Source organism: Didymella exigua (genome assembly GCF_010094145.1).
Source record: "Didymella exigua CBS 183.55 unplaced genomic scaffold M421scaffold_18, whole genome shotgun sequence".
Lineage (NCBI taxonomy): Eukaryota > Fungi > Ascomycota > Dothideomycetes > Pleosporales > Didymellaceae > Didymella > Didymella exigua.
Window position 1 is genome coordinate 283065 of NW_022984792.1, and position 9518 is coordinate 292582.

General features: G+C 56.5%; 6 protein-coding genes across 6 annotated transcripts in view; 2 read left to right on the forward strand and 4 right to left on the reverse strand.

Moving 5' to 3' along the window:
• Positions 1–15: 15 nt before the first annotated feature.
• M421DRAFT_6376 (uncharacterized protein) lies at positions 16–533 on the reverse strand (the record flags this gene model as incomplete). Its single annotated transcript, XM_033596085.1, has 2 exons — positions 16–398; positions 453–533. Coding segments are annotated over 2 exons (464 nt in total), but the record flags the coding sequence as incomplete, so codon positions are not given.
• Positions 534–1768: 1235 nt separating this feature from the next.
• Positions 1769–2666, forward strand: M421DRAFT_184127 (uncharacterized protein). Its single transcript, XM_033587919.1, has 2 exons — positions 1769–2059; positions 2385–2666. Exons 1-2 carry the CDS (start codon positions 1848–1850, stop codon positions 2464–2466), a joined length of 294 nt encoding a protein of 97 aa, XP_033447435.1. The 5' UTR covers positions 1769–1847; the 3' UTR covers positions 2467–2666.
• A 199-nt stretch (positions 2667–2865) lies between these two features.
• On the reverse strand, positions 2866–4893 carry M421DRAFT_6377 (mtDNA inheritance protein dml1; the record flags this gene model as incomplete). The annotated part of the gene is made up of 4 exons (XM_033596086.1): positions 2866–3127; positions 3275–3843; positions 3890–4546; positions 4822–4893. The coding sequence occupies 4 exons, from the start codon at positions 4891–4893 to the stop codon at positions 2866–2868; spliced, it is 1560 nt and encodes a 519-aa protein (XP_033447436.1).
• An 877-nt stretch (positions 4894–5770) lies between these two features.
• On the reverse strand, positions 5771–6306 carry M421DRAFT_183779 (uncharacterized protein). Its single transcript, XM_033587917.1, has one exon. The coding sequence runs from the start codon at positions 6188–6190 to the stop codon at positions 5882–5884; it is 309 nt and encodes a 102-aa protein (XP_033447437.1). The 5' UTR covers positions 6191–6306; the 3' UTR covers positions 5771–5881.
• A 116-nt stretch (positions 6307–6422) lies between these two features.
• Positions 6423–7310, forward strand: M421DRAFT_6378 (uncharacterized protein; the record flags this gene model as incomplete). Its single annotated transcript, XM_033596088.1, has 1 exon — positions 6423–7310. The coding sequence occupies one exon, from the start codon at positions 6423–6425 to the stop codon at positions 7308–7310; it is 888 nt and encodes a 295-aa protein (XP_033447438.1).
• Positions 7311–8724: 1414 nt separating this feature from the next.
• The window catches only part of M421DRAFT_183776 (uncharacterized protein), a 4495-nt gene continuing 3701 nt past the window's right edge, over positions 8725–9518 (reverse strand). Inside the window, exon 4 of the mRNA XM_033587916.1 lies at positions 8725–9518. This exon is cut by the window's right edge and continues 5 nt beyond it. Within this exon, the coding sequence (XP_033447439.1) occupies positions 8933–9518 (586 nt within the window). The 3' untranslated portion in view covers positions 8725–8932.

Genomic DNA, 9518 nt, shown 5'->3' on the forward strand with positions numbered 1-9518 from the left:
GGCGGGTGAGGGTACTCGGTCGACTCCGAAGGCGCCGGGTAGCCCGTGGTGGGTTTCGGCGGCGGGGGCGCATAGTAGTCAGAAGACTTGGGGGGCGGGTGAGGGTACTCAGTTGACGAAAAATCGTATGTTGGGTACTCCTCGTACTTGGAAGGCGTGGGAGTGTAGACGGGGTAGCTCTTCACGTCCGGAGACTTGTAAGCGTACTCGTCCTCCGAGGTCGAGGACTCGACCGGGTAAGCTGGGTAGTTCTCCGAGTACGCAGGAGTCGGCTTGGGAGTGTAGATGGGCTTCTCCTCGGACTTGGTGGGGTAAGGGGTGTAGTGCTTGTCCGCGGAAGACTTGGCAGGATACCAGACCTCTGTGGACTTGTCAGGCGAAGAAGAGGGCTCGTCAGCCTGTGCTTTGGTTAGAATCAAAGTATCGAGTGCCTTGAATCGAGTGGTGCTTACCGGAGCTGAGGCTGAGTAACCGTACTGCGGGACAGCGGCAGCCGCGCCCATGAGGGCGAGCATCGTGGTGGTGACCTTCATCCTGTTTCTAGTGACGATTGGTCGAGTGCTCGAAAGAGTGAGGCACAGGTGGTGAACGAAGGTGAGTTTGCAACCGTAGCGAGCGAGTTGCAGTTGGTGTAGGACAAGCCTTTATGGTTGATGGAAAAGGAAGGGCGGAGAGGGGAAGTCGACCCTAATATGCATCTTCTGGGAGAGCCACTAAACACTCACCCAGCCATCTGGAGCATCTTGCAGCACGAACCACGGCTAAGGTTGCATGCGCTAGGCTAGGTGATGGAGTTGAGTCCGGCACCGTTCCTTGATAGTCCACGGGCTGGTGGTGAGCTTCGCCTTGCTCCACTGACGGCAAGTTCTCTGAAAAGTGGGTCCCGTGGGATGTGGGTGAGAGCGTGAGTGGCTCGAAAAGGTAAGCACAATGCAGCCGAATTCGGGATACGATAGGTCGATTACCTAGTAGCTCGTAAAACCAATGTTTGATCAGGCCAATTAACGAGTGAGCAAGTATCTGCATGCATGAGAGAGGCAGGGGATGCTGGCGAGTGCTGGGATGCTGCGGTATGTAAGGCTTAAGCGATCGTGTGAACACTATATTACCTTCGTGCTGACCAACTTACAGCAATGGCTGGGCATGTAGGTTGCGTGCATGCTGTCCGCCATTACGCCATGGGACATACTCATCCTCTCGTAATCATCTCTTTCAGCGAGCCTCGCGCCGTGGTTGTCGATATTGATTTGTGTGGATACATCGATCGTTTACCTTTGCCTGCACTAGTGTGAGCCCCATCAGCAAGTGCCCGTATTAGACTTTTGGTAGAGCCAAGCTATGATGTAACCACAGCCAGAGTCACGACCGGCTGTCTGGGCGGATGTAGCGTGGTTGCCGTTACTGAACCAAAAAAACTGACCAGCCTCAAAAAGCTTGGTATCTATCAATAGCAGCACTTCCGGCCCTGAGGCCGATCCGGCGAGCTAGCTTTACCGCGCTATGAGCGGTAGTCCATGAGGCATGGCTGCCTTGCCCACATCGCAAATGTTGTCTATAGCAGCCCAATCCTTATTCCGTGCTTGCTCTCTCCCAGAGCAGCTCGAGGTACCGTGCCTGTGGCCAAGCGTGTCAAAAAAAAAAGCCTCCGGATCATATCGCGCCGTTGCTGGGAGAGAATTTACGTTCTAGAGCAGGCGTGCATGAGCGGGCTGGTCGCTATCGCGATGGCGGGGCAGCAGCGCTGCTTGGGTGCGTAGCGAAAAGCCGTTGTCTGCGGCACAAACCCATGGCCGACCAAGCCGATCGCTGGCAGGCATCGTTATCGAAGTCTCGGGAGGTTCTGCGCCATGCAGCATCGTTGCTGGGTTCCCTGGCGGGAGGTTGGGTGCCCTTCTTTAAGGCGCACCTGCATCGTCTACCCCGCCTTCGCAGCATTTCATCAAAGGAATCGCAGAAGACGCCCATGTCTTGCCAGTGCACAATTTGAACGACCGTCGATACACTGGTGCCTGGTGTTCCTGCGCGGGACCTGCAGAAGCTTCCGGCGCCGTTCTGTTAGGCAAGTTGATCTCACTTTTATCGCGTGAGCGCCCCTCTCGTGACGGAGGGCAAGCGAGCTGCTGTGAGACGCGAATTCAAAAACCGCGCTTGGCTCGTAGACCGCCATGGCTTTCACCTAGCCCCCAATCAAACAGCAGAATCGCCGTCTTCCCAGAATCTTCGAGAGCACGAGATGCCGTGAACTCAACACATGGCAGTGCGTCGATGCCGCCCCCGCCGCTCCCGCAGGGTTTGTCGGTGGTTTCTGTTGACTGTTTCGTGGGGGAGCGTAAGCTTCCCAGGTCGTCGTCATAGCTACCCTCCGGCTCTGACCACCTCATCAGCAAACCAGGGAACGGAATAGTGACGTTACTGCGATATCACAGTACATGGGCGTACTGCATGTTCGCACAGTCTAGACGTTGATCACCCAAGAAAAGACAAAGTGAACCATTAGAAGTCGTTTTGCTCCTCGTCTGTTGAGCTTGTTCCTCCCAGAGAATTTCTCGCGCAGGACAAACTTGGGAAGCTTTTCTGTGGGTGCCATACTCGCAACACCGCATCATGATGCAATGCAGCGTACGAAATATTGAAGCACCGCTTTGGTCCTTACCCGCTATCGATAGCGTGAGATTGCGCATGCGACCGCCGGGGTTGTATTGTGTTCACGGCCGTAAATGGGGCGAGATTGGCCGACAACGGCAAGCCACCTCGTGTTGTTGACAGCGCAGGCGGCAGAGGATACAAGAGTGGTGCCAAGCAGGATAGGTCGCATGGATTCAGAGCGAGGCTTGAGCCGGGGTAAAGGCAGCACCGTGAGGCGACTCAATCATCATCATCGCTATCGGTGAAGTCGCCGTCCCATCCTTCATCGTACTCTTCAGCAATGACCTGCAGGCCGTTACAGAGCGCCTCTCGCTCGTCAACTGCCACCAACCGCTTCACAATCTGCTCAATTGCTCGCACCTGCTCGGCAACAGCAGTGCTGGTGGTGAGGCCAGCATGAACAGCCAGTTTCTTAGTGTGGCCCATGTCAAAAATAGACGGGAAGCTGTCGAGAAAGGGGAATAGCAAGGGCGCGGTGTATCTGGAAGTCGTTAGTGTTTTCCGTAGACCATTCGATAGCTCACGGTTTTCGTCGGACAGCACATCGCAATGATAGACGGCCATGACGCGTGACCCTTTGGTCCATGGAGAGGCGAGCGCCCGGGAAACACGATGCTTTGGAACATACCTTTGCAGTACTGGCCCGTCACCGTATCTATCGCGAGGATTACGACCTGCTTCCTCCGACAAGCTCCAGGCCCCACGACACGCTTCCGCTCTTGCGAAGATGTGTTCTCTCTTGCTGCCTTTACTGGATGCCAGCCGATAGTCTTTGGTGAAGGCGTCAATGTCGAAGCTACTCAGCTGTGCTTCGCTCTCGCTCGTTTGCCTCGGATTGGTGGGGCCAACTTTTCCCGCGTTCAAAAGTTTGTCTGCCGTCTCTTCCGACAGGACGTCTGGGTCGGCAATACTCATCTCGAACTTTGCAATTCTTCGCTTCCCCGTGCTGTTGATTGTGTCTTCAATGTCTTGCAGGGTACCATGTCTGCCATTTGACGTCTTCAACCGCGACGAAAGCGTCATGCTTTCCACGCCAACAGCCTGGAGAGCACTCACGTGCCATGCCGAAGTTGAGTCGAAGGACAGGTAGCGTGGGACCTTGGCTGGCCGGTTGGACAGTGGTATGTATACTGACGACTGTTCGGCAAGGGGTTGCAGTGACCTCGACGAAGTAACAATCTGCTGCAGGCGCCTATCCTGTACGCTGTTAGGAATATGCGTGGCCTTTGGCGAGGAGACATACCCTTGGGATCGCCGTATTGCCTCCTTGATCACCCAGACCCCACGTCCAGATGCTGAGCTTTCCATACTCATCTCTCAGGCGCTCGATCCAACCTGAGGCCCACCCGCCCCAGGCGTCATCGACGCCAGTCATGATCTGCAGGCCTTGCAAACCGTCGCATTCTTCGATGAAGGGTCGGAGGTCTCGGTCCACCAGGTCGACTTCTCTCTCGAGCTTCTCGAAGAGGTCCATACCTACGTCCCAGCTCTCAAAAGGCATGAGCCTGTCATTCACGTCAAACTCGGAGAGCTGAACGATGGATTTGGGGTGATAGTAAACCCGGCTGTAGTCTGACCAGTACTTGACGGTTGAGGTACTCAGCTGCGGTGGTTCTAAACCTGCATCGAGGTGCTGTTGATAGGTGGACTGCGGGATTGGAGCTGCTTTCTGTACGACAGGTTTCGAAGGCCATACTCCCGTCTGGTCCAGTATGCTCCTGTCATCTTCGGCCTCATACAGGGCACTGATCTTTCTCATGCTCCCGAAAGCACCCTTGAGGTCGTAGATGAGCGCCCTCGGCGTGAAGGTGTCCGACCCATCCGGCGCAATGCCAGCTCGGAAGTGAACGTCATGATTGACTGCTGATTCAGGCTCTGGCGGATAGGTGAAGTACGATTCCTAGCACAAGATCAATCCAAGAGACACCCAAAAGTCTTGTGGCGTAAGCGGTGGAATAAGTCTTGTGGGGTAGGTGGTGGAACAAGTCGTGTGGGGTAAGTGGTGGAACAGAGGGGCTCAGAATAAGAACGAGGTGGCCTCGTATACAGCCATGACGGAGCAGAAGTGTACGCGGCCTCCCCACTGACATGCATCACAACAGACTAAAAAGGAGCCAAACAAGTGCAAGCCGAACGGAAGACACGTCTGGGAACTGAGCGGGTGTAAGTGCTTACCTGCGTATTCCAAAAATGCGTGCCAAGATAATTGCTCTGCGAGCCGAACTGGAGGGTGACGATTTCGTGCATGGCGCCGGCAAGGTTCGAGCTGGCAAGGTTCGAGCTGGCAAGGTTCGAGCTGGCAAGGTTCGAGCTGGCAAGGTTCGAGCTGAGCGAGCAGGAGCAGCACAGCAATAATCGAATAGCGGCGACGAGATTACAGAGGGCGAATTTGGTCAGCTTGTCTGGCGGCGTATACGGAGGTGGACGCTGTCGTGAAGTTGTGACAATTTGGCAGCTGCTGAGCTGCCCCACCTGAGATTGTCTGTAAAGAGGCACGATGACGCGCAGCTCCGCAAACACCACAACAGCGAGCTATGCTGAACAGCCTACTTTGCAACCGCTCTCTTTCTTTGCTGTTTCAAAGTCACTCTTGCAGCTGTCTCCCTTTGATCAGGCGTCTGCGACGTCTGCGACGTCTGCGCATCCTCAGTCCCTTCAGCCTCTGACGAAACCATCACACCAAAGGTACTCCATCATAGACGAATGTCTGCTAGGTCCTTACGACCGTCTTGTCTTGCAGACGTTCATGCTCAAGCACGACACGTTTGGTCGTGCAGCACGTGGTGAGGAGGCTGGGTCGGGGGTGAGTCGTGGTATCAGTAAGCGTTTGGCACTCTGCGACGCAGACCGAGGTTGGAGACTCGCTCAGACTGCACGAGACAGGTTCACTGTCACGGCAGTCGGTTGTGCGAGCAATCAGGCCAAGGGTGTTTCGCGACACGGTCGCGCTCGAGACTTGGCCACGGCGCAGAGACAGCAGTGGGTTCATTTGCAGCACCTGCGACGGCCATGACGACAGCGAACCGTCAAGTCGCGCTGGAACGATTGTCACAGGTAGAGCAGCCTCAAACACAAGCAGCGCGCATGGTGCCAACTGTCTGTGATTGTGAAATTGCCATGTGCAGAAACATGGGCAGCGTTGGACAGCGTTGGACAGCGTTGGCCAGCGTTGGACAGCGATGGACAGCGATGGACAGCGTTGAGCCTTCTGGAACAAACGTGGACGAAAAAGAGGCTAGGCAGAAGACGCGTCGCACCTGGTTCGCGTGTCTCTCGCGCAAGATGGGTAGATCAGCAGCCTCCTCTCTTTGCCTGTAGCCGTCACCCGAGGTGGCAAGCGTCGCAGCCAGCCAGCCAGCCAGCCAGCCAGCCAGCCAGCCAGCCAGCCTGCTCTATTCTGTTCTGCTCTGCACTGCACTGTTCTGTTCTGCTCTGCACTGCACTGTTCTGCACTGGACTGTTCTGCTCTGCACTGGACTGGACTGGACTGGACTGCTCTGCTCTGCTCTGCTCTGCTCTGCTCTGCTCTCCGCTCCACTCTCATTTCTCGTCCCACCTCTTGCCCAGCATCGCGTCGGCGTGTCACGACGCACCCGCCCGCCCCTCGGTCCAGTTTGCCGTGGTGGAGGATCCTCGCGACGCATAGACGGCCCCCGTCTGATTCGACATCCGGCCAGTGCGTGTGCACGACAGTCCCCCACTCGCGCGGGCCCGCTGCATAAACACTGCATATTCGCCTGCGACATTACTCCCTCCCGCACTCCTCGCCGCCGGCCATGGCCCGTCCCACCGCAGCGCCGCAGCACCGCTCGAAGCGCCCGTTCCAGCCCGCCATCACGAGCTACTTCCACGCCGCCGACGCCGCCGACGACGACGGCGACGGTCAGCGACGCGGACCGCGGCTCCGGACGATTCCGCAGGCGAAGCCGCACCACGCAACCCTCGCGCCCGCCGTGCCCGACAGCGTGCAGTCCAGCCTGCTCAGCGTCGGCATGCGCGTCCGCAAAGCCGTGCCCGAGGGCTACAAGACCCCCAAGAGCGTCCTGCCGTCCCTTCAATCCTCGACCACAAGCCAGACACCGCTGCGCAGGCCCCAGTCGGCATTCCGCGACGTCCACCCCGCGCTCGAGATCCCGCACGACACGCGAGCCCCCTCGCTCCAGCACCAGCGCGAGCTGCTGCCCTTTTGCGGCCTGAACAAGATCGGAGGCTACGCCGAGCAGCCCTCGGCCGCCGCCGTCTGCAGCGCGGCCACCAACGCGTTCCACCCGCCCCAGACATTCACCCAGCCCTTCTCGAGCCAGGACAGCGGATACGCCAGCGACCTGCAGCGCCCGCGCGGGAAACGCGGCTACGAGGACGACGCGCCGCCCCTCGGCAGCCACGGCTTCCTTTTCCGCATACCGGCCCAGCTGCACGGCGAGGAGGACATTCCCGTCAGTCCGCTGTCCGAGTCCCCGCCGCCCTCGCTGCCGCCGCAGAGACTGCTCGCCCAGCCCCGCGCCAGACGCCACGGCAGGCAGCGAGCGAGCGATGCGGATATGGACTGGGACATGGACCGCGAGGGCGCGCGTGTGCACGAGGGCCGCCTGGCTGCGGGGCACGCGAGTGATTTCGAGGAAGCGGATTTTCTCGACGGCGAGGTGGGCATGGGCGGTGTTTGATGCAGGACTCGTCGCTGCTTCGTCTCGTCCCGTCCCGTCTCGTCTCGTCCCTTCTCGTCTCGTCTCGTCTCGTCCCGTCTCGTCCCTTCTCGTCCCGTCCCGTCTCGTCTCGTGCGGCCTTGTGTTTTGATTCGGACTGCGTTTGGCATGATTTGTTCTGGGTTGGCGACGTTTCTTTGAAAGTTGAGCGGCATTGGTTTCAGGCGTTTTCTCATCCCAGTCTAGGTTAGAGAGGTAGGTAATGATTGTGCTGTCTAGTTATACCCTTGTTTTGGTTGCGAAGAGGTCTGGGTTATGAGTATACGTGTATAGTCTGTACTGCGGAGCTGTGTGTACTGGGGAGCTATGTGTACTGCGGAGCTGTGTGTACTGGGGAGCTATGTGTACTGCGGAGCTGTGTGTACTGCGGAGCTATGTGTACTGCAGAGCTGTGTGTACTGCTTATGGGAGTAATATATCCATACAGGCGACTTGGCTTTGATGTCACAGCGTTTGCCGCGCTCGCTGCATTCAGCGACTTGGCTGTTCTGCTTACTTACCCCCCAGGCACACCAAGGTCACAGCTTCGCATCGCTTGCAGTCGAGTAGAAGGCATTTGCAGTCGAGTAGAAGGCATTTGTAGTCGAGTAGAAGGCATTTGTAGCTTACCACATCATCTTAATGTTTCGTACACACCTCCACCCGTTCTGAATAGGTTCTCTGCCTCCCTATCTCGTCTACATACCCTCTCCAGCCCCGTCTATCCTACAGCCCCGTCTATCCTACAGCCCCGTCTATCCTACAAACCCAATACCACGAAACGAAACGGAAGAGAGCAAAAGAGCCATCCCTTCCCAGCAGCAGCGATACGGTGTCGTCACAAAGTGAAGCATGTTGTTTCGACAATCGACCGATTCAAGGCCATCGGAACACAGCCTTCCACCAACAATATCCATCCATACACCAGTCCATGAAGTCCTGAGTAGGCTGGTAATCCGGCGAGAAGTCTAAGTTCCGCGTTCGAGTCGTCACCGACTCAGCGATGGGTGTGACGGGGGTATGCAGGTCCAGTCCAGATACCGGCAGCGACGGGGAATGTCGTGTACCGGTGTACTGTCCATCCGGTGTAAGCGAGAATTCGCCCTCACCGAGATGGATCCGACTTCCAGCCCACTCAACCTTCACCAAACACGTGCAGAGACTTGCAACTAATGTGCCCTTATCTTTCGTAACTTCTTTCTACTCACACCGTGCAGTAAGAAAATTACGGCGGTGGTTGTCGTGCTAATAGCGATTTCGCAATCAGCATCCGACATTACGACGCTTTCCAGCCCGACTGTGCTAACAGCCATTGCGATTTCTCTGGTTCTGACGTGCTAGAAAGATAGGCCTGGTTGGAAGATACATGATCCTGGTCTTTCGAGGCCTTCGAATTGGACAAGCACGCACTTTGAGATCATCACGCTCTGAGACTAAAAATGTGCTTGGCACTGGGTGGGTTTTACAGGCTTAGAGGTAATTACGTAATGTAGATATCTTTGTTACGGCTGGATGTATCATATCTAGCGCTATTCCTGTTGCAGTTAAATTCTAGCAGCCACCAAGCCCCTTGCACGTACGCTTCACGTGATAAGTTGCCATGCTCAGCTTGTGACCTCGGACCAGAGTCCGTCAACCATCGTCCGCTTGACCAAAACGTGAGCCGTTTCCACGCATGTGGCCCCGCACTCGCGACAGACTTCGCAAACATCCCAGTCTCCACCAGCGCAGAGGTTGCAATGGAAATGAAAAGCAGCTCTCGAAATCCTTGAAGTGCAGACATCGCATTCCAGGTGCGGTTCGTCATTGTCCGTTTCGCATGGCGCTGTTGGCGCAGTGTTGGATTCCCCGTTATGTGTAAGAAGAAGGGTCGATACTGCACCATGCCCTTTCTTCACAGCTATCCAGGAGGGCTTCCGTCCAAGGTTATCAGCTCTTCCAGGGTCGATATGATGCTGATTAATCAGTGCTTCTACAGTGGAAGTCTTGCCGCCAGCTGCAGCCCACCAGAGCAGTGTCCGTCCATAATGATCTTGAAGCTGTAAAATGCTACCACTTGTTAATAGGATATCGATTATCTCTGTATGCCCTCCATACGCAGCCGCATGCATAGCGTTGCCGTAGCGTCCGCCCTGCGCGTTGATGTCGGCTTTGTTGTCCAGCAGCAGCTTCACCACCTGCTCGTGGCCT

Coding starts and splice junctions, on each gene's coding strand:
- M421DRAFT_184127 (XM_033587919.1), top strand. CDS start 1,848: ATGCAGCATCGTTGCTGGGTTCCCTGGCGGGAGGTTGGGTGCCCTTCT. Junction 2,060..2,384: donor TTCCGGCGCCGTTCTGTTAG/GCAAGTTGATCT, acceptor CCACCTCATCAG/CAAACCAGGGAACGGAATAG.
- M421DRAFT_183779 (XM_033587917.1), bottom strand. CDS start 6,190: ATGAGAGTGGAGCGGAGAGCAGAGCAGAGCAGAGCAGAGCAGAGCAGA.